General features: G+C 48.3%; 1 protein-coding gene across 1 annotated transcript; it reads left to right on the top strand.

Moving 5' to 3' along the window:
• The first annotated feature begins 332 nt into the window (after positions 1-332).
• On the top strand, positions 333-26985 carry SCNN1G (sodium channel epithelial 1 subunit gamma). The gene is made up of 13 exons (XM_042921284.1): positions 333-423; positions 4179-4525; positions 6284-6593; positions 8064-8254; positions 9232-9335; positions 11840-12003; positions 20023-20121; positions 22010-22127; positions 22884-22962; positions 23045-23102; positions 23294-23355; positions 25110-25185; positions 25483-26985. The coding sequence occupies exons 2-13, from the start codon at positions 4209-4211 to the stop codon at positions 25843-25845; spliced, it is 1941 nt and encodes a 646-aa protein (XP_042777218.1). The 5' UTR covers positions 333-423; positions 4179-4208; the 3' UTR covers positions 25846-26985.
• The last annotated feature ends 709 nt before the right edge of the window (positions 26986-27694 follow it).

The following is a 27694-nucleotide window of genomic DNA, read 5'->3' as shown; positions in this document are numbered from 1 at the left end:
ACTGGACCAGAGTGGAAGGTGTCGGGCAGTAACAAGGCGGCAGGAGGCGCTGTGAGGTGCTGGTAGAAGGTGCCGCACAGATCCAGGGGGAATGCAGGGTGCTGGCTGGCCTCCGGGAGGCGGCGGGCACTGTACCTCGCCACCGCAAGGCACCGTGCAGGACGCACCTGGGCGCAGAGCTGCCTCAGGGTGACAGGGGGCGCTGCGGCGTCGTGGCCGGCACATCCTGGGCCACCTGGGGAATACACCTGGGCAGGTGGGGGCGGCCCCGAGGGGGCGGGGTTCCAGGGGCGGGGCCCGGGTCTGGCGCACAAGAGCCGGAGGCCGCGGCAGCGGCGGGATGCTCGCGCTGTTACCGGCAGCACAACAGAGCGCGCACGGATCGCGCACACCCGAGCCCCAGACTCTTCGGAACTGAGAGAGGTGAGCCGAGCCGGGTCGGGTCGCACTAGCTTGGGGGTTTCAGGCACCGGAGCGGCCGCGGGGCCCGATGGCTTCTCGGACACCGTCCGCGCGGTCGGTGGCGGAGCTGGCTGGCATCAGCCCGGGGCTGCCTCCCGGTGGCTGGGATGCTGGGACACCTTCTCAGGCCAATCCGGGTCCAGCCAGCTCTCTGGCGTCTGCCCACGCCGTCGCCCGGGACGCAGAGCTGGGGTGACAGGCGTTTCTGGGCTATTCAGGGTCCGGGGCTCTGGGGGTCCCGGGCCGCGCCTCGCCTTGTCTCTCCGCCCAGCACCTGTTCAGGCCTTGGCGAGACTTGACCGCGATCGTTCCTTTTGCTCTCTGGAATGTTTTCTCTGGGGTGACCGTGGTTGCAGAAAGAAGCAAACACTTGAATCGGGTTGGTTGGATTCTCTCCGGCGGCGTCAGCAGACGTGACTTCTGCCACAGCACAGCGTGCGGTCGCTCTGTGCGGGGTGGGCAGGGGCTGCAGAGACGCCAGGGGGGAGCTCGAGTCCCACTCCCAGAGCCTGAGGCGTGGGGTCCCTTCCTGGGGTATGGGAGATAGGCAAGCTCCGGGGTGGTGGGGCGCAGTAGAGAATCATGAGCGGCTCTGGAATTTGAAAAACTCCTTTGAATTCTTGCCATCTGGGTGGCCTTGGGCAAGTTACCTAATCACTCTGCACCTCAGTTTCCCCCTCTGTGAAATGGGGACGGTACTAATACCTCATCTAATTATAGGGAGCATTAAATAAGGTAATATGTAAAAAGAGCTGAGTAGGATGGCAGGGAGTCCTAAGGGATCAATAAATGATAGCTGCGATTATTGCTGTTGCTGCTGTCGTTGTCATTATTATTACTGTTGGGGAGCAGCACAGCTAGTAGTTAAAGGCATGGACTCCTGAGTTCAAATCCCAGCTTGGCCACTTTGTCGTGTGACCTTGGACAAACTACTTAACCTCTTGGTGTCTCCATTTCATTTGCATAATGGGGGGAAATGAAGGTGCCTACCTCAGAAGCTTGTTGTGGAAATGAAATGAGTGAATACCTGTAAAGTACTTCAAAGAGTGAGTGCTCCGTGTCAGCCATTGATTCTTCCACAAAGGCATAGCGTTTGATCAACCTGCCGGACCTTGCTCTGCTCTGAAGTTGTAACACTGTTTCAGTGCACATTTATCTGTTTTGTGTTGAGCAGATGGGTTCCCTTCTCTCACCTGTGGTTTCACTGACATTGGGGGCTGGTCCATTGGAGTCAAGGTCAGTCCTGGAGAAGAAGCTGGTGGGGCAGAGGGACCCCAGGGGTTGTCTTCAGCAAGAACAAGGAGAATTAGAGATAGGAGTATCCAGCATCTGCGATTCTGAACATTCGCAGAGGAGAAAACCTTCCCTGCGTGGCCATTTTGTTTGACAGCAAATTGAACCTGGATCCAGATTTTTAAAACAAACTCTTGCTAAGTTTTTTGCTTTTGAATGTGTGAGAGAGGAGTTGAGGATGGGAAATGCTTTAAATGACAAAACAAAATAAATTACATTCCTCTTGCTAAGAGACCAACAGCATAATTTTGAGGGTTGAGAAGGTTTTCTCCATCCCAGTAAGGTCATATGTGTCTGTGGCGGGGTGGGGGTTGGAGGGAGGTGCCTGCCTCTGTACATCTCACTTGCCCCCCCCCCCCCGCCCTCTTATTTTCTTTACATCATAAACCTGTAACCCACGAGCATCATAAACTTGAAAGCCTCCCAGCTTTGCCCCAGCTTCCAATTTTGGACAATATCCCATGGGGTCAGGGTGGACAAAAAGTAACTCCTGAAGTGCAGAATCCTGCCTGAAGAACTCGATGGGACAAACTAAAGCCCAGACACAGGCCCTCTGGGGGCATGGGGACCACCTTGCATATCCTACTCCATATTAAGGTATTCCCTACTCTGCCTCTGTCACCAACGGCAGGTGTAGAAGGCATAGAGTTTCCTGGGGTGTGTAGGTGGCTCAGTCGGTTAGAAGTCCAACTCTTGATTTCATCTCAGGTCATGATCTCACGGTTTGTGGGATTGAGCCCTGAGTCGGGCTCTGTGCTGACTGCGCAGCCCAGCCTGCTTGTGATTCTCCCTCTCTCTGTCTTGTGCTCTCTCTCACACTCTGTCTCTCTGTCTCTCAAAATAAGTAAATAAACTTTAAAAAAAAAAAAAAAAGAGGGACGAATTTCCATATACCTTCCCTCCCCCTTTACCAATGCTCACAACTGTTGGGAGGTGGTGACACTGACTATCTAGAGTTTGGAAATTAAACAGCACAGGATCCCGGGGCACCTGGGTGGCTCAGTCGGCTAAGCATTTGACTTCAGATCAAGTCAAGATCTTGTGGTTTGTTAGTTCAAGCCCCGCGGCTGGCTCGGTGCAGACAGTTCAGAGCCTGGAGCCTGCTTCGGATTCTGTGTCTCCCTCTCTCTGCCCCTCCCCCACTTATTCTCTCTCTCTCTCTCTCAAAAATAAATAAACATTAAAAAATAAAAATAAATAAATAGCACAGGATCCCTTCTCTTTCCTTCTTCTTTGGGGAGGAGACAGTACCCAGCACAATACCAGGCCCCTCAAAAGCCTATACCATGGTGGTGAAGGCTGCAAGGTTCTAATCCAGTCCTTCCACTGAGTAGCTGTGTGGTCTTGCACAAATGACCCCACCTGTCTGGGCTCATTCTCCTCCTCTATAACATGAAGGTAACAGTAGTGGTTGTTGAAACACAAAATGAAATCTATGTGGATTATATGTATATAGAGAGACTTTATATATTTATGAGACTGATGAAACTTTATATAACTATGAGGTGTTATGTATATAATGTATAGAATACACAGTACACATATATTAGTTCATTTCTAAAAAGAATGTTATTCCATGTTGTGAAGTTTCTGTAAGTGAAATGCATCATGTACACTGATGAATGTGATAGTTTGTTTTCCAACACTTCCCCCCAAACAAAGCTGTTATCTCGTCACAGTGATACTTTAGTATCAAGGAAATAGGGCATTGTACCTGGCAAATATTAAGTGGCCAATAGTTGTGGGCTATTGTTTCTAAGGTTCTCTAGAAACACCAAATGCTTGACTGTAAAGAGAAGAAGTTAAACAGAAACGAAACAGAAACCCCACTTGCAGGGAAAGCGGAGGGGAAAAGCCTGGAAAACACGGCTAGGAGTGGACCGAACAGGATCCAAGTTGGCTGCCGAGAAATTCTCTTGACAGATTGCATCTGTCAGAAAATGTTGGTGGGGTACTTGCTCAGTGCCAGATACTGAGCTAGGCACCAGGGGTAGGTGAGATAGGAATGCTGCCCTCCAGGGGGCCAGGTGGGAGGAAGCGATAAGGTGCAGGGGGCCATATTCTAGATAGGGCAAAGCGTGATAAGAGAGGTGCAGAGGCTGAGGTGTGGAGGGCTCCTGCTCCAGGCACCCAGGGGAAAGGTCCTTCCAACCAGTAATTCATGGGTTAAACCCCACCCAGCCCCCACACGGCTGGGCCTGGGGGCTGCACAAGGAGGAAACAGCCCTGTTGCAGCTGCAGTGGCCAAAAACCCAAATATCCTGGAAAGGGGCCGGGGTCCCAGAATGCAGGCTGTCCAGCCCACAGAGGGAAAAAGGAAGACGGCCTCTGAGAGCGTGTGGGCTGGTGTTTCCCCAGAGTCTGCCCTGTCCCTGGAGGCTAGGGAGTGTGAGGTCACCCACTTTTCTTCTCTGCCCCTCCAGCTTGCCTGGCCCTCAAGTCCCATCCTCATCATGGCTCCTGGAGAGAAGATCAAAGCCAAAATCAAGAAGAATCTGCCTGTGACGGGGCCCCAGGCGCCTACCATAAAAGAGCTGATGCGGTGGTACTGCCTCAACACCAACACCCACGGCTGCCGCCGCATCGTGGTGTCCCGCGGCCGCCTGCGGCGCCTGCTCTGGGTTCTCTTCACGCTGACGGCCGTGGCCCTTATTTTCTGGCAATGTGCCCTCCTCATCTCCTCCTTCTACACCGTCTCCGTCTCCATCAAGGTCCACTTCCAGAAGCTGGATTTTCCTGCCGTCACCATCTGCAACATCAACCCTTACAAGTAAGCGGCAGGAGCAAGGATATGGAGTGGGGGCCGGGCCCCCCTCGGAGGCCAGAGCCCCACTCAAAGATGACACGTGCCAGCCCACAGGGAGGCTTTTTAGAAATCTGAATTTGCTGCCAACATTGGTAAACTCCCTCCCCCAGGTTCTAAATCTGTCCCAAGTTGTCAATCTATCAGCTGCTTCTGAGGCTGGACTAGCTCAAGCTGTGCAGGAGTGGGAGTCTGCAAGGGTCAGTTTCACTGGGGGGTGGGGACTGGAATGTGCTAGCACAGCCTCCCACCCCAGGCACGTGCGCACGCACACACGCACAGGTATGTATGTATAGACACACACAGCCTAGCTTAGCCATTTCCCCCTGAGCCCTCTAAACTCACACCCTCACTGTCCCCGAAACATGAGCTGGAGGCTGACTCAGAAGTGACACCCAAGTGACTTCCGGAAGCATCTCAGCTGCCCCAACCCTCATTTGAGTGAATCCAGCCCCACTAATTGAGATCACTGGGCTCTGGGCAGGATCAGCCATTGGTACTGCCCTATTGTCTGCCACAGGGCCTGTTCTAAATGGGTCACTGGAGCTGTGCTCAGGATTATTGAAAACTGATCTGTGAGGCAGGTCAGAATCTGGCAGAATTTGTCTGAGCAGGTGTGGGCATGGGGAGAAGGGAGGAGCAAGGGAGGAAGAGTGTCAAAGGAAACTAACTGGTCAAAATCAAAATCAGGTCTAAGCCTCATTCTCCACCTCAGAGTCTTTTTGTCCCTCCCTCCCTTTCTTCCATTTATCACTTGCACCATAATCATTTACTCAGTGTCTACAAGTTGGCATGCACTGTACTCGAGTCTGGGGCAAAGAACTGAACAACCCAACACAGTCTCGGTCCTAGGGGAGTTGAGTTGTAGTGCAGGAGTGAAATATTAGCAAATATAATTATGCTAATAAAATTAATAGTGACTGTTTACACACACATACGATAAACTCATTGAATCTTTCCAGTGATCTCATTTTACAGATGAGAAAACTGAGACACAAAAAGGCTAGGTGACTTATCCAAGTCCCATATCCAGAGCCAGGATGGTGAACTGGACCCCAGGTAGTTTGACTCTGGAGTTTACACACTCAATCATGATGCTCTGTCGTCTATGCAGGGAGCAAGGGGCAGAGAGAGGAGAGAGGGGAGCAGTTGGGAGGGAGGCCAGGACTACTTGGTATTATGGAGATTTGAAGATGGCGCTGTGCTTCATGCGGTCAATTCCTGTATCATTCTTGTTCCTAGGGGTTACTGAGGTGACAGTGTTACCTTTTCTGTCCCAGGACTGATTGGAGAAGAGTCAGTGTGCAGGGGCAAGTGTGCTAGGTGGAGACAGAGCCGGTCCCCTGGACCCAATTCCAGTTAGCAGTTACTGTCCTCACTGTAATTGTCCTCACCGTGGCTGGTTTATGGGAGGCACCTGACAGTCACCACTCCAGAAATGCTGGTCGGGGCAAACTTACCAACACACCCCAAGAGCAAGCAGATGGTAGTGGCATAAACGAAGCCATGAGAAGTCACACAAGGGTCACACGGGAGCCTGTCATCACTTTTCAAGCCAAGAGTCACTTTGGATGGGGCAAATCATAAAAGGCCTCCTTGGCCAAGGAAGTGGGGGAGAAGTGGGCCCAAGGCCGATACACACTGATGGGAAACATTGGGAAGAGGTACCAGCACTCTGTCAGTGGAGCTCCCCTCTCCCTGACTCCTCCTTCCCCCCCTTGGCAGGTACAGTGCAGTGCGGGACCTTCTAGCCGACTTGGAACAGGAGACTAGAACGGCCTTGAAGAACCTGTACGGCTTTCCAGAGAATAAGTCTCGAAAACGCCGAGAGGCAGAGTCTTGGACCTCGGCTTGGGAGGGCACACAGCCCAAATTCCTCAAACTGGTCCCACTGCTGGCTTTCAGTCAGGATGAGACCAGCAAGGCCAGGGACTTCCTCACAGGGCGGAAGCGGAAAGTCAGTGGGAGCATCATTCACAAGGCATCAGATGTCATGCATGTCCACGAGTCCAAGGAGGTGGTGGGATTCCAACTGGTGAGATGCATGTCCTCACAGCTGGGGGCCATGGGATGGGCTAGAGATGGTGGGTCCAGGAAGGTTTCTCCTTTGCCATCGTCCCTATGGTCCCGCTCAAAGAAATACACCCAGTTAAGGGTGAAACTTCTGCAAGCAACTAAAACTGATTCAGGTAATATTAAGCAGAAAAAAAAAAAAAAAAGTCTTAGAAAGGGATCAGAAGATCATGGAGGCCTGTCAAAGGACAGAAATTAGGGAAGGTCCAGGGATCTAGGTGGCAAGAAATGGTGAAAGGTCATTTCAGGTATGGCTGCTGGATTCAATAAGCTTTCACTATTTTCAGGCTTTTTGTTAATCCATCCATAAAGACGGATTCAGATCCCATCTTGCAACTCTCTGATTGGTCAAGTTTGAGTAGGGTCACCTAACAGAGAGGGTGAGGTGTCATGATGGACAGTCTCATCAGACTGTATCCAACAAGGGGAAAGACGTTCCACAAAAGCAAAATTAGGGTACAGATACCAGAAGGAAGAAGATAGGTAATAAACAACAGAAACACCCAATGTTCCCTGCAGTACTTGCCTTTGTGAGGTGCTGTGGCCTGACTTTTCCTCTCTCCTTCTCAGTCCCATTTAAGGGGCTCTAAGGAAGCAGCCAGTCACCAAAATCGAATTCCATTAGTGTCCTGGGCAAAGGCAATCAATTACGCTACATCGCCATGCCCCAGGCATCTCTCTAGGATGAGACCTCTCTTCTGTACCTTATACTTGGCTTGCCAGTTGTGAGACCTTGGAGCACCAGTTACAAATCCTGGATAAATGGCCCTATCCCTTAATCATCAAGACTTTTCAAAGTCTTCCTGGGTCTTTTCACGAGATACTCTCTCGGCTATCCTTGATAGCAAAATCAATCCTTCAATGCCTGTCCTTTTGAGAGAGATTCCAAACCCAGTGTGATGAGAACATCTGGAACATACTACAGTCTCCCTCTAAGGCTCTAATTATTACATACTTTAAATGCTGGTCATCCCAGCTAAGGATGGCATTTTAGTTAACATTTGGTAAGTGAAATAATGGAGATGTCATGCCTTGCCCAAGATCCCGCAGAAATATCATGTTGAAGTCTGGGTGAGGATCCAGATTTCTAGAATGCTGATCCAGTAGGAAATGGCTAGAGGTGGGTAGGAAGTCAATAGCAATAATCAACCAAAGCCTGGATATCTGGAGACCCTACAGAAGCCGGTTTTTCTTCTCACCTGGTAAGCAGTCACAGGGAGCCATGACAAGTGGGATTCTGTGTCCTTCTTTCAGACCCTTCAGGTCCCTGAGGCTGATCCTCTCTCAGCCCTTGGAAGTAAGAGGAAGCCCATCCTTGCTTCAGGTGTCCCTCCTGTTCTGGTCTAGAGTCCTAGGTCCTCATCCTTAACGTCCTTCCCAAGGCCAGTGGTAGTGCCAGTGGCTTCAGCCTACTGTCTCCTCTTATTCACAGTGTTCAAATGACACGTCCAAATGTGCTGTCTACACCTTCAGCTCAGGGGTCAATGCCATCCAGGAGTGGTATAAGCTGCACTACATGAACATCATGGCACAGGTCCCTCTGGAGAAGAAAATCAACATGAGCTACTCTGCTGAGGAGCTGCTGGTTACCTGCTTCTTTGATGGCATGTCCTGCGATGCCAGGTCAGGAGAGGAGGCTGCCCTCTTAGCTCTGAGGACTGGTGGCTCTGAGCTCCGAGTCCCTTGCTTGCACCTGCAGCTCAGCTGTGGGGCTTGGGAGTGAAAGATGCTCTTCTCGCTGACCCTGCCCTTTAGAAAACAGCTTACATGGGATCTAGGCTCTGAAGTCACTGAGGAAGATAGAGATGGCATAGAGTCAAAGTCTCTTTGAACTCATTAAGTTACTCATAAAAACAGAGGGGTTGATGGTATATGTATAACCTTGCATGCTACCATCATGCACACCAACAATTGAGAACCACTGATCAAGCACAGAGGAAGAAACAAAGGAAAGAGAGGTAGGAAAGAAAAAGAAAGGTCTATGTATAGATGGGTGAGCTCTCAAACTTTTCTGCCTTTAAGATAACACTCAGATCCCTGGTGATGACTGAGCAGCGATGGGATATTCTAGAGTGTTCCTGCCTATCTGAAAGCCTTACTTCATTCTTTTTAAACACTAAGCCTTTCTATATGTTAGTAGATACATTGATCTTTATGAAACTGAGTGATTGGAATCATATCTGCCTAAGCATTAGGTTCTAAAGTCAGTGTAAGGATACACGTGATGTGGTTCCTTCTCCTGGGATCATTTCCTGGTGTTGGAATGGAAAAATGTCAAGTGTTGGCTGAGAAATTCATGAGTAGAGGAATTTGGGGCAGACATAGGGCACAACGAGAGTCACACTGGGATGGAGACAGAGCTGGGAGGATTAAGATGGGGGAACAAAGCAGAGAGTAGTCCTACATTAACGTGTGGCAGCCAGGGTGAGGGGCTTTGCTTGTGGTTTATTAGACAGAAAGTGGAGAAAGTAAGTCATGTCTATTATCTGTTGTCCACAAAAGAAAGTTGGCCCTGTAAGCCCTTCCCATCCAGCCTTTAGCTCAGATGCATGAGGGGAGCTCCCACCAAAGCTCTTTCTGACCCGTGTTCTTCCTTATAGAAACTTCACGCTTTTCCACCATCCAATGTATGGGAATTGCTACACGTTCAACAACAGAGAAAATGAGACTATCCTCAGCACCTCTATGGGGGGCAGTGAATACGGTAAGGAAATCCGCACCGACAGTGAGCATCCTGGCAGGAGGGCAGTTGGAGTGCCCGAGCCTTCCAGAAATGTGGGATCTTTCCACCTGGCCAGAAACCAGGGACATCACTTCCCCTTTGGCTGTGCTGTTTCTATCAAGCATCCATGTTGGCTCCTTCTTTTTTTGGTGTCTGTTTTCCTTTTTGATGTTTCCTCTTTACTTTTGAGAGAGCAACAGTGACGTCACTGGGGTTTCTCCTCCTGGCAAACCACTCTGGCTCAAGCCTGCAGCTAGGGAATGAGTAATGTGGGGCAGGCAGACTTCAGATGGACTTAAACCCAGATGTGCCAAACAGGAGATCAGGGAGGCAAACATACCTTTATCTTGGTTAAGATAACACATTCTCCAGCCAAAACCCACAGCTCTGCCACTGACTGTGTGACCCTGTCCAAGTTATTGCACTTCATCTACACAGTGGAAATCATGATAATGTCTCTGCTTTGGGGTTATTGAGAGGACTTCATATATGTAAAGGGCTTAGAGTAAGTCCTGGCACATGCTGTATTAGTCTGCTCGGGCTGCTTAACAAAATATCACGGACTGAGTAGCCTAAATAACAGACGTTTATTTAGTTTCCCTTCTGGAGGCTAGGAACCCAGGGTCAAGATGCTGTGAACTTGGTTTCTGGTGGGATCTCTCTCCCTGGCTTGCAGACGGCTGCCTTCCTGCTGTGTCCTCACCTGACCTTTTCTCTGTGGCAGAGAGAGAGAAAAGGAGAGAGAGAGAGAGAGGGAGGTCTGGTATCTCCTCCTCTTGTAAGGACACCAGCCTTATGGGATTGGGGCCCTCCTTATGACCTCATTTAACCTTTATTAGCTCTCTAAAGGCCCTGTCTCCATTACTGTCACATTATGGGGTAGGATTTCAACATACGGATTAGAAGGGGAATACAATTCAGCCTTTAACACACATGAAACACCCAATAAATGCTGGTTGTGTGTTATCATTACTACTATTGGTACCATTACTACTCCCACCACCACCAACAGAACTGCTATGACCTCTGGTACTATTACCACTGCTCTTACTACAGTGACTTTTGTAGTGAAGGCAGGAAACAGATGGGCCTGGCAAAGTCCTAAGCAAACTGAACATGAGTTGATATACAAATATGCTCCCACAAGGAAAGGCAGGAGAACCCCATATGGACTCCCAGCCTTTGCTACTGTGTAGTCTGTACTCTTACCAAGTCTGCAAGAAATAATAATCCAGGGCACGTACTTCAGTGGAAAGAAGTAGTCTGGGACCTGGGAGCAAAGAGCTGCAGAGTCCAGGCTCTGCTGTGCATGTGCTGTGTGACCTTGAGCAAATCCTTGCCTGCTCTGGGCTTCCATTCCTTTATTTACAAATGGAAGAAGTCAGAATGAACTCTCCAAGTTTTCTTCCGTCAATCCATACAGGCCACGAGCTCATTTGCTCTTTCACCAAACATTTATTGAGTGCCCGCTGTATGCCACGTTCTCTTCCACGTGTCAGAGACACTAGGGTGAACAGATGCCCTCTCTGCTTCCAGGGAGCTTGAATGATAGTGGGGAGAGACAGACAATAAATGAATGAACAAGCGCATGGACATTATCTGATTATAAATCCCAATGAGGACTATGAGGAAAATAAAGCAGTGAAGGGTAAGGGGGTGCTGGGGTCAGGATGGGGGTTTTATTTCAAATAAGGGGCCAGAAAGGCATCCATGGGAAGAGTTAGTTAGGGGTGAGAAGATCCTTACCATATTAAGGTCCACAGAAGAGCATTCGGGGCGCTATCAAGTACAAAAACCCTGCGAAGGAAATGAATTTGATGTGCTCTAGAAACAGAAAGAAGCTTTCTGTTTCTTACTCGGAGCTTCTTGAGAGAGCAGAGAGGGGGCTGAGGAGGGAAACACAGGCAGGGCTGCATCATCATAGACATGACAGCCACAGTCAAGTTTACAGATTTTATTCTATGGCATTTCCTGTGTATCCAGTGAGATGCCACTGAAGGGTTTCGGGCAAGGGAGTGATCGGATTTACAATTTTAAAAGATCCCTCTGGCTGCTGGGTACAGGATTGCCTGCCGGGGTAGGAGGTGAAGTATGGAGAGGAGTTAGGCCAGGGATCAGACACCATTAGTGCTTTTCTCTAAGGGCTTAAGCAGCCACAGCACTGCATGTCCATTTGGGTGCTCTGCCAAACCCCTCATCTCAAAGGACCATGTCGAGATGCATGTTTTTGGACCCAGGAGTAGTTCCTTTATTGCTCAGCAGAACTGCGGCAGTGACAGTTTTTGGGGGACACAGCAGTGAGCAAGTCAGGCACCACCACCCCACCTCTCTTCTCCACGAAGCTTCCAGTCTAGCCCTGTACACCTTTCACTTTGTTGGAAATACCTGCATTTTGGTTTTGAGACTCCCAAAGCAGTGGGAGAGGTAGGCTACCACCAGGTAATGTTGAACTAGCCTTTGACCACAGCAGCCTCTTCTCCTCTCAGGGCTGCAGGTGATCTTGTACATCAATGAAGAGGAGTACAATCCCTTCCTGGTGTCCTCCACTGGGGCTAAGGTGATTGTGCATCGGCAGGATGAATACCCCTTCATTGAGGACATAGGAACAGAGATCGAGACGGCAATGGCCACCTCCATAGGCATGCATCTGGTAAGAGAACATTCTGATTTCTATGGGGGAGTTGAGGAGAACAGACTTCTTTTTTTTCCCCAAAGAAAACCAATAAGGTGCGGCTTGTGGAACAGCATGTTGGTTTCAAAAGAAAGCAGAGTCTTGATTTTCTAACAGTTCCTGCAAAGATCATTCCAGTAGTTAATACTATAGGCTATCTTTGTATCTTCTTTTTTTTTTTTTAATTTTTTTTTTAACGTTTATTTATTTTTGAGACAGAGAGAGACAGAGCATGAACGGGGGAGGGTCAGAGAGAGGGAGACACAGAATCTGAAACAGGCTCCAGGCTCTGACCTGTCAGCACAGAGCCCGACGCGGGGCTCAAACTCACAGACCGCGAGATCATGACCTGAGCCGAAGTCGGCTGCCCAACCGACTGAGCCACCCAGGCACCCCTATCTTTGTATCTTCTATATTGATGAAAAAGGACACAGGATGCCATTTTCGGAAAGAGTTGAAGGAACCTTCCTTATTGCAAAAACAGACACTAGCATTTGTTTACAAGAACTGTGTTGGAAGCAAAGCATCAGACACTAACTATGTTTGTCACTAATATAAATAGAGCAGATCAACACCTTTCTTTCTGGGCCACTTAAAGGTCTATGAGGCATGTAAACCACTCCTTAAGGACTAATGGGAAGTCACTGGGCCATCAAAGCTCTATTTAGCCAATATTTAGCCATCAATTTCACTTTATTTACCAAGAACCCCCTTCTTCCTCAAGTCTTTGACACTCTCTGACCTCACTGGCTGCCAAGAACACTGATATCTGTCAACAGAAACATATCTGGGCTGCAGACTCCAATGCCCAAGTCAACCATGCCCAATGGGAGCAGAAGGGCAAGGCAAGGAGTGTGTGCCAATGCCTGCAGCCACTCCACTACTTATGCAGTTTTCTTGTTTGCAGGGCTGGGGTCTTGTTATGCCAGTAAGCTCTCCACCTTTGTCTCCATTCCTCGTAAACCTGTCCTCCAGAGCAGTGGTTTCCAAACTTGACTGATCAACAGACTCAGATCCACTGATTCAGAATCTCTGGGAGACGAGCCCAAGATCTGTGTGTTTACCAAACTCCAGTGATTATTCCAAGAGGCAGCAAACTCAGGAACCTCAGCTTTAGAAAGTTGAGTAGTTCAACATGAGAGGAGAAGTGAAGTGTGTCTTCCTAAGCGAGAGTGAAGCTAGAATGACAAAAGCTTTAGCACAGCCATAAATGATGGCTTTGTCCTGGGTTATAAAGTGACATAGTGAGCACTGGGGCTTGTATATCCATCCATTACTTGTCCATTCAGCAGGCTATTTTCTGCACGCCATTATGTGCTGGACACAGGGACCACATCAGAGTGGAAGACATGGTCGCTATCCTGTTAGAGCTTAGAGTCCAGCAGAGAGGACCAATAACAGACAAAAAATTGGAAAAGTGATTAATTGTAATCATCAGTACTAACAAGGAGAAATGCAGGATGTATGAGAACATATCAGGGAGATGGCTGACCTAAAGCTTTTTTTTAATGAGGGAAATGGGGAGTTCCAGGGGTGATTTCTTGAGAAAGCAATATTTAAGCTGAGACAGCTGAGATTATGAACTGGCATGGTGATATTCCAGATGAAATCTGTGGCTTCAGTGCCCTATCAAAGGGACAATCCTGGGGGAAAAAAAACAAAGAACAAAAAACCATCAGGATGGTTTCCTGGAACCTGAGTGCTCTCGGGAGCCATGTTTAGGGGCTTTGTTCCAATGTGAGAAGTTTGTTTCAACATGAGAAGTGTTGAGTACCAACTCAGACTGTGTGAATACTGATTGTCTCTCCCCTACCCCCCAAATAATCTTGAGCACAATCTATGACACTGTGGCTTGAAAACACTTTAGGGTGTCCCTTAAGGGTCTGGGTCATTGATTCCTCTATTTACTGGGATTGCAAAATCCCCTCATCAGAATAGTCGACATTTTCATCTAATATTTCCCATGCTTATCTGCATCCTGAATAAGGACTTGGTATTTGCAGTACATCCTATCCATTAACACATGTTTATTAACTATCCTTTTGCCCCCTTCTTCCCTTCTGCCCCTCACAGTGTCTGCAGACTTGGAGGAGAGGATTGAGAGCTTGAAAAAGTACAAGAACTAAGGAATTCTGCCCTCTGATTTTCTTTACATATATAGTAACATATAAAAATATATATATATTCTTTTTTAAGTTTATTTATGTATTTTGAGAGAAAGAGAGCACAAGCAGGGGAGGGGTAGAGAGAGAGGGAGGGAGAGAGAATCCCAAGTGGGCTCCACACTGTCAGCGCAGAGCCTGATAAGAGGCTTGAACTCACAAACCATACAGGGCTTGAACTCATAAACCATGACCTGAGCTGAAATCAAGAGTTGGACGCTTAACCAACTGAGCCACCAGGCACCCCTGCCCTCTGATTTTCTTCTCTGAGCTTAGAAATACCCACCACCTTGTTAAACAAATGTTTTCTTTAACAATGGTGGGTAAACAAAGACATGGGTGGGTTTTCTGCTACACCTAATTTGAGATGTATAAAATCAAAGCCACAGAGCAAGGTCAGTCAGCTCTCTTGCTGATTTATGAGCATTTGGAACAACAAAAAGTGATCTTAGGGATTATTAAGAGGTCAGCAGGGGGTCACTAAGAATAAGTCCAAACAAACTAGACTTCCTTCCTTTCATATTTGTTTGTTTATTTTGTTGGATAGGCATGTTAAGCTGGTAGACTCAGTCAGTTGGTTAGGCAGTTGGTTAAAAATTTTTCCTCCATTCATTGAAGGGCTGTGTGTCCAAAGCACTGGAAACTCAGAAGTGAATACAACAGAGTATCTACCTTCAAAATATCTTACCTTTAAGACAACACAGCTCTGCAATACAGTTCCCAGCTCCGTAGGAACAGAGACATTCTCTGTCTTGTTACCAGACCCAGTTCTTAGAACATAGATACTCAGTAAATAATGTTGGGTAGAGGGGCACCTGCGTGGCTCAGGCAGTTAAGCGTCCGACTTTGGCTCAGGTCGTGATCTCACGGTTCATGGGTTCAAGCTCCACATCGGGCTCTATGTTGAGAGCTCAGAGCCTGGAGCCTGCTTCGGATTCTGTGTCTCCCTCTCTGTCTGCCCCTCCCCTGCTCACTCTCTCTCTCTCTCCCTCTCCCAAAAGTAAATAAATATTTAAAAAATTAAAAAAAAATGTTGGGTGGATAGATGTATGTATGTATGGGTGTACAGATGAATGGGAGCCCAGACAGCAGCTGTCAGTTAAAGCTTCCTAGCTGATGGATTCTTGAAGGACAAATGTCAGGGAAATAGTTTCTGGAAGGGCTAGCCCAAACAAAAGGCAAAGCAATTGCAAAGGGATCACAGGAAGGATTTTAAGCTGAGTAGTGAAACTCTTTGAGAAGTCTCTTTGGCTAAAGTGTAATCGAGATGAAGTAATCAAGATACCGGAAGCAGCACATTTACAATAATTCCAGAAAGAAATGATGAGGACCTTAGCTAAAGCAATGGCTGTGGGGATGAGCATAAGTGAATAGATTTGAGATACTACAGCATGGAAGCAACAGGGCTTGACAACCAAGGTCAGTGAAGAAAGGACAGGGGAAAGTTAGGTTGATATTTAGGTTTTGGCTTAGGCAGTGGGGTGGTTGGAGGTGCCAGGCTCAGAATTAGGGAATACAAGAGGGATAAGCTTGTGGGGAAGATGACCACTTCGGTTTGGGATATACCCAAGTTGCTGTGCCTCTGGGAAATCAAGGTGAAAATGTCCATAGATGCTATGAGCCTGGAGCTCAGGAGAAAAACTGAGGTGAGGGGTGGGGTGGGCATCTAGCATAATTCCATCCTGGGAAATAAATGCCATCACCAAGACCTAACAAAATGTAAATGTTTAAGGGCTGAGCAGAACAAAACTGGAGAAATAGAGGCAGAGAATGAGGAACAGAAGCCAGAAAGAACTGGCGTCAGATAAATCAAAGAAGAGAGTTTCAAGGAACGTGTGAGCCAAAGCACCAAATACAGTTGAGAGGTCAATCAAGATAAAGGGCAAAAGGTGCTTTCTGGGTTTGGCAACCAAGAGATCACGGGCATTCTTTGCCAGAGCAGTTTTCAGCGGAAGGAGTGGAACAGAAACCAGAGCACAATGAGCTGGATCATGAATGGGAGATGAGGAAGTGGGCAAGGGTAGACAACTCACCCGGGTGATGTGGAGCCAGGTCCTGGAGAGAGGGGAGACTTCACTGTCATTGCAAACCCTACTGTGCATTTTTATCTTAAAACACATGCACACTTCTTTTCACAAGCATATGTGTAACAGGGATTAAGTGCCAGGCTTTGCTAGGAGCCTGGGTGGCTCAGTCAGGTAAGAGTCTGACTCTTGATTTCAGCTCAGGTCATGATCTCACGATTTGTGACTTTAAGCCCTGCGTCAGACTCTGGGCTGACATTTTGGAGGCTGTTTGGGATTCTCAATCTCTCCCTCTCTCTCTGCCCCTACCCCCACTTTGCACTTTGGTTGCATAATCTCCATGTTTCAGTTACCTCATCTGTGAAATGGGGATGATAATAATACTGTTACTTTATAGGCTGGTGAGAATTAGCAAGTTGATTCATGTGAAACACTTGAAACAGTGCTTCATATGTAGGAAGTGCTCTAAAAATGTCAGCTATTACTGTACTTTTTTTTTTTTTTTTAAGAAAAGAGATATGAAGTGAAGGGAAAATAAGTTTGGAGCAAAAAGAGAAGTTAGAAAGTTTTTTCTTGTCTTTAGTGACACTTTCCTCCTTTATGAGATGTTGATCTCTTCCATCTATATAGAAAGAGTAGTAGTTATTTGCCACTTGTGTTGGAAATATCTTTCCTGGTTTGTGCTTGCCTTTTAGTTTTCTTTATCTACTGTTTCATGTGCAAACACATCAAATGTTTAGATATTCAAAATCTTTGTTTTCTTCTTTAGTCATTATGTTTATTGAGGATTTTCCCTCCCTGAGATCAAATACTGAGTTACCTTCTAGTTATTTTATTATTTCATTTGATACTTTAACCCACTAGAATGTTTTTTCTGCAGGATGTAAAGTAGAGATAGAATTCACTGCTTCCTCCAAAGAGATAACAGTAGTCCTAACTTCATATATTGAGTAATTATTTTTTCTCAATTGATTAAAAGTATAAACTTTGCCGTACACAAATAAATTTTAGAATATATTACAGTGTAAAAACAGAACAAAAGCAAAAAGAAAGTTAAACCACCCTTAATTCCATCTAGGGTATCATACTGCCACCTGGGCTATTCTGCGGCACAGTTCATACCTTTAAAGAGGTGAGCTGAGGACTCCTCTGAAGATGCCCACCTCCCCCAGGCTTCTATGAAGGAAGCAGATAAGATCTGGTTTGATAAAAATGGGCCCTGTTGCCCACACATATACTCACATACACTTAATCACGCCTACATATACCCATGCATGCACGCAATATACACATCTCAACCTGTATATATGTATGTACTGACATGTGTGCCTACTCACACTTGTATACACAAAGCTTGCATTCATATACATATCTACCCATTCTCATTTTTGTGTCTCTAGAGGTTAGGGACAGATCAGTTCTGAAAAGCTGATGGTGGAGGGGAGAGAGAAAGGGAGGGAGGGAGAGGGAGGGAGAGCAAGAGAGCAAGAGAGCAAAAGAGTGAGCACTGGAGTGCTGGCCCCATCTGCCCTACCTCCCCACTCCCCCACCCCCCTGTTGCTTTAGGAAGCAATCTAAATAACCCAGGGGCTCTGAGTTCAATAAGCATCATTACAGAGTACAAGGACTCTGAGGACTCAAAAGCATGAAAATTCAAAAGATAATTTCTCTCAATCAGCTTTCTGGAAGTGACCCATGGGCTGGTCCTCAAAGTAAAAGGAGCCCCATCCACTTTTATTATTTTTTTTATTTTTTTAATGTTTATTTACTTTTGAGAGAGAGAAAGAGCATAAGTGGTGGGGGGGGGGGGTGGGGAGGGAGACACAGAATCTGAAGCAGGCTCCAGTCTCCGTGCTGACCTGTCAGCACAGAGCCCGGCTCGAACTCAGGAGTGGTGAGATCATGACCTGATACCATGTCAGATGCTCAACCAACTGAGCCACCCAGGTGCCCTTTTACTTATTTTTTTTTGATTTTTTTTTTAATGTGAGCCCCAGCCACTTTTGCCAGCTGCTCATAGCTTACTCAAGTAGACAGATCCTGTCACCTAGATGCCCGGGTCTTGTACTCAACCCCCCCAACTCCCCAGGCAGGTAGAGCCTATAGCTGCCACGCTGGGCTCTGTGGACAGCTCAGCATGACCCAGGGGCTTGAAGAAACATCTGCCCAGGAAGCCTGCTACTTCCAGAAGCTCAGGGGGTTGGCATGGAGTTAAGCTGCCCTCAAGGGAAGCCACTGTCAGCATCTCTGTACCCCAGGGCCCAGGCAGCCCTGGCATGTTCTAGAGGCTCTGGATCTGTTAGCCACCCAGCTATTTGGAGGAATGAAGTACGTCTGTTTATTCTGTACTGACACGGAATGAGGCCCACACTTTATCGTTAGTGAGAAGGGGAGATTGCAGGGCAAAGGGAATGTGTGAGTGCATGTCTGCCTGTCCGCCTGTCTGTATATCTGAGATTAGCTCTGCTCCTCTCCTAGGGAAGAGAGGAGACCAGCCTGTTACTTTCCCCTTTGCTTCTGTTGTTTAAATGTTTTAAAATGCGTACTGTTAATTGCCCTTGAGGTACCTGTAGCTAATTGAGGGAGAGTAATGGTCAGCAAGCAGATGGATTACAATACAAACAAAGATGACAGCCACTTGTGATGTCTGTGTTTTCTACCTGTGTCAAACTTCTTGATTCTTCCCTCCTCCACCCCCCCAGTTATCTTTCTGTCTGGCCACTCTTAAAAGAAAAAAGATTTCTTTTACCCTCTCACAAATCTGCCATCCATTTCCCCTTTTCTCCCACTCCCAGAAAACAGACAGACAAGGAACCTGGCTATAAGCTGGTCACAATTTATATTTAATTATCATTCCCCCTTGGGAGAGACATTATCCTTTTTTTGTTTTTTAATTGGCTTGTCTGGATTGTTTATTGGCAGTGACAAATATTAAGCTGGAGCCAAACTTAGTACACCACAAGAAAACATAATTTAATAAGGTATTTGAGCTGTGAGTTACAATTCTCTTACCTCCTTGGACCATGGTATCATTCTACTCTCTTGGGCATTCCTTGGCCCTCTCTAAGAAACTCAATTTTTTAAAGTCAACTTCTGGGACCAGAAGACAAGAGGGTAGGAAATGGGTCTTTCACTGGGAGGAGAATCCCATGTAGCACACGGTCACTGCTTGTCTTTTTTTTTTTTTTTTTTTTTTTTTTTTTTGCCCTGCTCCTCCTGCCCACTCCCTGGATTCTCCATTGACTTACTACCATTTTGAAAACCAAATCCAGATTTCCCAGCATGGCATAGGAGGCTGCCATGATTTGGCCTTGGCCTTTCTCTGGTTTCACCTTTCTTGTGCTACATTCCAGCCACCCTGGCCCTGTCCCCCCTCAGCCTTTGCTGCTTCTTCTGCTTTAACCCCGTCTCCCACTTCGTAGCAAATCCAGCTCTTTCTTGCCATTCCTTGTTGAGCCAACAGGTCCCTTTCTCAAAGACATCTTCCCCAATCACTCCTGGAAACACTGTACCCTTCCTCCCCAAGCCCTCCAATCTCCCTTCCCAGTTTCACTGATCACTAGCCACAATTATCCAAAGTTATCTTATGCATTTATTCCTTTTGACCATCTACCTACCCCACTAGGAAGTAAGCTCCATAAGAGCAGGGAGTGTGTCTACTTTTATCATTGTTGAGCCCACAGTGCCTAGAAAAGCACCAGGCACCTAGTGGGTGCTTAATAAATATTTACTAAATGAATGACTACATGCACGCTCAGCCTGTCTGGGTCCTGGGGCAGGGTAGGGCTGAATGTGTGCTGTTGTGATTACAGACGGAGTCCTTCAAGCTGAGTGAACCCTACAGCCAGTGCACAGAGGACGGGAGTGACGTGCCGATCAGTAATATCTACAATGCTGCATACTCCCTCCAGGTACGGGCAGGAGAGGCCACTCAGCCCCGGGCTGTGGCCTGGACATAGGAGACAGTTATATATAACCGGGTGTGTCTCAGACCAGGAACTGTAGTGATAATTCCTGGGGTTCATCCAAAGATCTCAAGAACAAACGATGCCAGCTGGTTCTAGTCCTCTTCAATCCATCTGTAACCAGAGCTGAATTGATTGCTTGAGGTTTGCCTGGAACACAATGTACAGATGAGACAGGCCTGCTTCCTAAATAGGTCTTGGCAAGTGAGGGGCAGGAGTGAAACAGCCTGGGAGAGGCACTGGCTGAGGGGTCAGGAGCCTAGCCTATGGGCCCACTCATGCCCTTCATTCGCTGATGCCCTTGGACAAGTGATGCCATCCTCAGCAATCACAAGGGGAGGTTGGATTGGATCAGGGGCTCCTAAATGGCAGCCCCCAGGCCCCTTCCAGGCTGCACACCTAATTTTTCCAGCCTGGATGGTGTTTAGAAGCCAGGGAATTTCATAAGAAAACCCAGATTTCCAGCTTCTCTTGAAAAACAAGATCTGGCCACTTTGGGCCATATTCCCGAAATGTAAACAGTGGGTGAAGTGGCCCCGTTAAAGAAGGCATGTGTTTTCATTCCCCATAGTCCCCACCAGCCTCTAGTGTATTACTCGTATCAGCAGCTCCCATGAGCATTTGAGTTTTCAACCCTCTAGTACGATCATCTGTTCTGCCTTCTTACATTCTGGAAGTCTGTAGTTTCTCTCCTACTGGGATGCTCAGAGTTCATGAAAATCAATCCAGTAGAATAAAAAGGCCAGGTGCTCCTGAGCACCGGGTCCTCTAGCTTACATCAGACCTGAGCTTAGAGGTGGTAAGGACGCTAAGTGGAAAGAGACTATTAGTTGGAGAATGTCTGCTTGTAGTAGAAATGCAGTCAAACTGAATGTAAGACAGGGAAAGGAAAGGAAAGGAAAGGAAAGGAAAGGAAAGGAAAGGAAAGGAAAGGAAAGGAAAGGAAAGAAATTAAAGGAAAGGAAAGGAAAGGAAAGGAAAGAAATTAAAGGAAAGGAAAGGAAAGGAAAGGAAAGGAAAGGAAAGGAAAGAAAGGAAAGGAAAGGAAAGGAAAGGAAAGGAAAGGAAAGGAAAGGAAAGAAATTAAAGGAAAGGAAAGGAAAGAAATTAAAGGAAAGGAAAGGAAAGGAAAGGAAAGTTAAGTTCAGCTCAGCTCATTGGAAAGACGCTCCTGGATAATATTTAGTGAGAGGCTACCATGTGCAAACACTTTACATATATCCATCCATTCATTTCCTGCTCACAACAACCTCGTGAAGTAGGTATTGTTTTACTTATCTCAACAGTGAGGAAACCAGAACATCAGAGAAGTTAAGGAACTTCCCTTACACAAGCAAGCATGCCTTATACACACAGCTGGGATGTGGCAAATGTGGGATTTGAGCTGGAGTAGCCTGCCTTCGGAGCCTTTGCCATGAGCTTTTATGCTATAAACTTTATGGATATTGTGGTAGCTTCCGATCCCCAAAGACCCTCAAACATGGAAGGACGGGACCCGAAAACAGAAAAGTTGGGGACTGTGTTTCTCTGTTTCTCGGCATCCATTTCAATGTCCCCCACTCATGCGATTGGAAAGGGTCCATCCCCAGCCGCAGCCCCAGCTCACCCCGTTCACCCCATCTCAGTTCACCTGAATTCTCAATAACTGCTCTACCCTGGTCCCTTTGGAGTCAGGCCAGCCCTGGCCCAGTCTGCTGTGCCACGAGGGGCACATTAATGCCGTCTGCCAAGGCTGTGGGAAGCTGACCCTCTGGATGAGGGATGCCTAGGGAGGGAGCTCTCTGGCATCCATGTGCAAGGAGATTAAAGAGAATCCCTGGGTTTCATTTTTCAGATCTGCCTTCACTCATGCTTCCAGACAAAGATGGTGGAGAAATGTGGGTGCGCCCAGTATAGCCAGCCGCTACCTCCAGCAGCCAACTACTGCAACTACCAGCAGCACCCCAACTGGAGTAAGTGAGACCCGCCCCTGGGGGGTGGAGTCAGCCCAGCCCCACCACCAGCCTGTGCTTTGGCCTTTTGCGGGAAGGAGCCATCGGCAGAGAGATGTTAGGCAAAAGTTTTACTCCTGTCCCCAAGCCTGGCTTGAATTCGACTTTCCAGTTAGGACCAAATGCTGCACCCCAACCTGTGCTAAGATGTTGGCCACCTCTACCAACTCCAGGAGACGGGAACTATTGGTGGTACCTTTTCACAGAACAGATAACTGAGGCTCGGTATGGTTAAGCAACTTCTCCAAGGTCACACAGCCAGGGGGTAATGGAGCTAGACTCAAAGCAAGGGCTGCTGACCCCCCCAACATATGCCCTTAACCTCCACAGTATTCTGTCTCTCAATATGACAAAGCAGCATTTGTTTCTAGAAAACCAGTGTTTGTAGAAAATGGGAGCAGAGGGGCACCTGGGTGGCTCTGTCGGTTAAGCGTCCGACTTCGGCTTAGGTTCATGGGTTCGAGACTCAAGTCAGGGTCTGTGCTGACAGCTCAGAGCCTGGAGCCTGCTTCGGATTCTATGTCTCTCTCTCTCTCTGCCCCTCCCCTGCTCACATTCTATCTCTCTTTCTCTCTCAAAAATAAATAAACATTAAAAGAAATTTTAGAAAATGGGAGCAGAGATCATGAAAAGGGGTCTCAGGGAGGCACCACTGGTGACTCCCAGGAAGGACGCTATGGCCCCACAGCTCACACTGCCCTCTGCCCTGTCCCCCAGTGTATTGCTACTACCAGTTGCACCAGGCCTTTGTCCGGGAAGAGCTGGGCTGCCAGTCTGTATGCCGGGAAGCCTGCAGGTGAGTGGGCTGGAAGGATGGAGCCCGCGGGGCTGGGCCAGGCCAGGCCAGCCATACTCACTCCGTACCCTTCTCCCCTTAGCTTTAAGGAGTGGACACTGACCACCAGTCTGGCACAGTGGCCATCCGAGGTTTCTGAGGTAAGTTAATCTTCTCCATCTTTCCCCTCACGTTCTCATCCTGGAGCCCAATGTCCTGCCTGTGTCCTCTGGCCTCAGGAGAGATCCACAGGGAAGGCCAGGTTGGGGGGCTGAGGCCAAGAGGGGAGGCATACGGGCTGGCCCTGGCCTCTCCAGGCCTCCCCAGGTCACTCCTTATTTCTCCATCACAGAAATGGTTGCTGCCCGTTCTCACTTGGGACCAAGGCCAGCAAATAAAGAAAAAACTCAACAAGTAAGCAGACCCCACCCTGTTTCCTCTGCCTGCGCTGGCCCTGGGCCTCAGCCTCCTTACTTGCTTCCTCACTGACAAACCCTCTCTTTTTCATTCACTCATTCCTTTATTGAACAAATATTGATCAAGCTCATGTCAGGAGCCAGATCCCACTCTAGGCCCGGGGCTCTCAAATGTTTTGGCTGTGACCCACATTATGAAAATAGTTTTCCATTGTGGCCCATTGAATAGATAAATGAGATAAAAGTCTCATGTAACAGCACTTGCTACTGGTGTACAAAGCATTCGGGCTGATTTGCAGACTGTGCAAACTGGTATAGCCAAACCAACTGTTTACATCCATTTACATCCATTTCAACAATCATGACGCCATTCTCAGTGATTAGTGCCCATATTAGTTGACAAAGACTTTGAATATCTCTGGGGCTGCAATCTGATATTTCCTATTCTGTTTCCCTTTGTCAAAGGGTTTTGGTCATGGCCTAGGAAATTTATTTCATGGCTTCCTGATGTATCTTGACCTGCTTGGAAAAATACTCTGAAAATACTCCATGCAGCTTCTAAATCCTGCTTAAATTTTCCACATCAACATTCACTTCCAAGAGAGCTTTAGCAAAAATCAGCTGGGCCAGAGTTCAGGGACCTCAGGGGATGGAGATGAAGGTGGGAGAGGATGGGGGAATTACCATGTGACCTCACCTCTTTCTGGGCCCTTCCCATCTCCACAGTGGAGGTTAGTTGAGCCTCCAACATTTATTGCATATCCACTAGGTACCAGGTGCTGTATGTGGTGCTGGGGGTATCATGACGACCGAGCAGACATGATCTCCGTCCCCAAGGTGCTGACAGTCTAGTCATAAAGGTCAACTTTGACCAAGTAATTGCAAACTCTGAAAGCAAGCATTGCAAGCCAGTGACCCCTAGACCAAATATAGCCCCATGAAAGCAACCCATTACTTCCAGCTTTCCTTGAAAGATCAGAAGTTCCAGAAACAGCAAACCTCCATGCTTGTGTAGAACTAAAGAGTTGAGTCATAGCTGCCCCTTTGGAATAAGCATGGACACACTTGCCATAGTCCCACCAGGAGGCAATTTTGTGCAGCAGCTAACAGCATGAACTTTGAAGCCAGATTTCTCTAGTTCTGAATACTGGATCTGCCCATTTGTGAGTGGTGTGGTCTTGGGCAAGTTAGTTAACCAATCCGTGTCTTAGTTTCCACATCTGTAAAATGGGGATAATTAAAACATAACGACATAGGGTTGTCGCGAGCATTCAACAAGTTAATTCATATAAGGCACTTGGAACGGTGCTTGGCAACACAGGAAGTGTCCAATAAATGCTGGCTGTTATTATGGTTGTTATCATTATTACTTTATGCCCAGCCTACCTCGCTCATTTGTATTACTTGCATGTCTCCTATACATATTTGAGATTGCAATCAAACAATCGCAATATCAGGGCTTGATGAAGAACAGGGTGCTATGGGAGTATACAGCTGGGTGGACTGACTCAGGCTGGTTGGGAAATGGTTTTTGAGTGAATGAAGGGCCTAAGCAACCAGGCCCAGGCTGGAGATGTGCTCTAGGGTGCAGAAGGAGCCCCAGGAACCAGGTTCTAAGATTCCTCTGGAGCTCAGAGCCTGGGCCATGCTGGAGTCTGGGAAGGAGGGAGACAGCTATACTGAAGGGCTGGCCATCTGGTAGATGCAAAGGCACCTGACTCACCTGGGCCCTGCCTGTTGGAATTTCTCCAGGACGGACTTGGCCAAACTCTTGATATTCTACAAAGACCTGAACCAGAGATCCATCATGGAGAGCCCTGCCAACAGTGTGAGTGGCTTCTTTCTGGGACCTGCCTGGGGTCTGCAAATGTGCCCATCTGCCTTGTCTCAGGGAGCAGAGTTAGATGCTAGGGATACAGCCGGAGCTGGCAGGGTCACCACAGGCCAGCCAGGACTTGGATCAGATAAGGCAGAGGAAGAGGGGACAGGAAGCCTGCCCACTTCTTCCTCCAAATCCATTCAGGGCCAGGACTTGCCAGGGGCTCCCTTGGGAACCGGGGTCCCTGCATGAGGCCAACTTGGGTGGAGGGGCCCTCTTAATGGTGTGGCTTGACCTCCCTCGCAGATCGAGATGCTTCTGTCCAACTTCGGTGGCCAGTTGGGCCTGTGGATGAGCTGCTCCGTCGTCTGTGTCATTGAGATCATTGAGGTCTTCTTTATTGACTCTTTCTCCATCATTGCCCGCCGCCAGTGGCATAAAGCTAAGGAATGGTGGGCCCGGAGGCACGCTCCCCCTGGCCCTCAGGGCCAGGACAACCTGGGCCTCGATATAGACGATGATCTGCCCACGTTCACCTCCGCATTGCGCCTGCCTCCAGCCCCAGGCACCGAGGTGCCCGGCACACCGCCTCCCAGATACAATACACTGCGTTTGGAGAGGGCCTTCTCTGACCAGCTCACAGACACCCAGATGCCGGCGGAGTCCTGAGGCGGGGAGGGGAAGAGAGATGTAGCTAGGAGCCCAGCCACGGTCTGAGAACTCAGACCGTGTCTCCTGCACACGGAGGGGACCCTTGGCACCCCCTCTGGCTAGGCTTTTCAGAGACATTGACTAAAAATCTGCTTTGAACAACAACATGGGGCCTGGGTGTGTGCAGGAGACCCCTTGGGCCCTGCCCGGCAACCCTCAGCCATCCAGGGTGAGAAAGATCCGGCAGCCCAAACCCCTTCCACATCTGCTACGGAGAGAGATGAGGGCCAAGGAGATGGTGCCCGCCCGGACGAAAGCCAGAAGTGAAGGCTGACAGCACTTTCACCAGGTCTTGAGAGAGAAAGACTCCTCCGAAGCCCCAAGTCCAGGGTTTCACCCACTCCCCCAGCCTGGGCTGGGGCCCAAGGACGTGCCCTTAGGTATCAAGGCCAGACAACCACTGCCTAGTGCCAAAGACAGGAGGAAGCACCAGCCCTGGAGCTGGTGCTGTTTGTGAATAAACTGTTCTTAGTTGTTGACATTGGGGCAAGGTCTTCTCTGTGCCCTCAGGCAGGGGGGCTGGCCCAAGGTCCTTGGAGTGTGTAGTGGGGAGGGTGCAACAGGGGTGGGGAGGTCTGGGGATGTGACAGGAGGCAGCGGTGGGGCCATGTTCTGGGGAGCCAAGCCAGTGCCCTGGGCCCCTTACCCAAGCACAGAAAGGCTCGTTCAAGGGCCTTGCTGGATGGACACCCCTGTCCAGTGGTGGCCCAAGGTATAAAGGATCATCTGGTAACTCACCTCAGCATCTCTCCCTCCCAGACAGGCCCCCCTCCCCCAAGCAAGGCCTGCTCCTCCCCAGCAAGCCAACCACAGCAGACAACCGCTCACACCTTCCAACGTGGTAATACCTAACACGGATTAAGCACACAGTAGGTATTCAATGTTAGCTCAGCAACAGTGTGCCGGGTGCTGTTCTAAGCACTTAGAGATGGGGCAACTATAACCCGCAGGCCAAATCCTGTGTGTGCTCATGACCTAGGAATGTTTTTTTTTATTTCACTTTTAAGTGGTTAAAAATATCAGAAGACTGTTTTGTGACTCATGAAAATGATAGAAGATCCCATTTTCCGTGTCCGTAAATAAAGTTTTATTGGAACACAGCCACACCCTGCATTTGCATATTGTCTGTGCCAGCCGCTAGCGGAGTTGAGTCGTTGCAATAGAGACCCTAGGTTCACAAAGTGTAAAATATTTATCCTCTGGCCCTTCACAGAGAAAAATCTGTCAATCCCTGGATTAGCAAATTAAGGAGGTCCTATTATCCCATTGTATGGATGAAGAAACTGAGGCAAAGAAAGGCTAAATTACTCATCACAGGTGACACAGCTACGAAGTTGCCAAATCGTGCCAGGGATTTGAACCTAGGCAGTATGACTCCAGAACTTGTGCACTTTATCACTCAATCATTTTGCATCCAATCAGCATCTATGCCTTTTTTTTTTTTTTAATGTTTATTTATTTTTGAGAGAGAGAGTTTGAGCAGGGGAGGGTCAGAGAGAGAGGGAGACACAGAATCCGAAGCAGGCTCCAGGCTCTGAACTGTCAGCACAGAGCCCGACACGGGGCTCAAACTCATGAACTGTGAGATCATGACCTGGGCAGAAGTCGGACATTTAACCGACTGAGCCGCCGAGGTGCTCCAGAGCCTGTGCCTTTTAAACGTGAGGCTCGTGTCAGTTCAGGTGGGAAGAGGGAAGGCTCAATATCCAGCTATAGGGCAGAAGGAGGTCCTTCATCCATGAGTGCAGAGAGGCCTGCATTTCAGGACTGTGCCCAGCACCAGGATGGTTGCTAGTGGAGGTGAGAG

The sequence above is a fragment of the Panthera leo genome, chromosome E3 (genome assembly GCF_018350215.1).
Source record: "Panthera leo isolate Ple1 chromosome E3, P.leo_Ple1_pat1.1, whole genome shotgun sequence".
Taxonomy (NCBI): Eukaryota; Metazoa; Chordata; class Mammalia; order Carnivora; family Felidae; genus Panthera; species Panthera leo.
The sequence above is the reverse complement of the archived record's forward strand: the minus strand, read 5'-3'. Positions and strand labels throughout refer to the sequence as shown.

What these genes read in the sequence shown, in the direction of transcription:
- SCNN1G (XM_042921284.1), top strand. Translation starts at nt 4,209, where the DNA reads ATGGCTCCTGGAGAGAAGATCAAAGCCAAAATCAAGAAGAATCTGCCT. An exon ending in GGCATGTCCTGCGATGCCAG is followed by an intron (nt 8,255 to 9,231) that starts GTCAGGAGAGGA and finishes TCTTCCTTATAG; the next exon opens with AAACTTCACGCTTTTCCACC. An exon ending in GTATGCCGGGAAGCCTGCAG is followed by an intron (nt 22,963 to 23,044) that starts GTGAGTGGGCTG and finishes TTCTCCCCTTAG; the next exon opens with CTTTAAGGAGTGGACACTGA.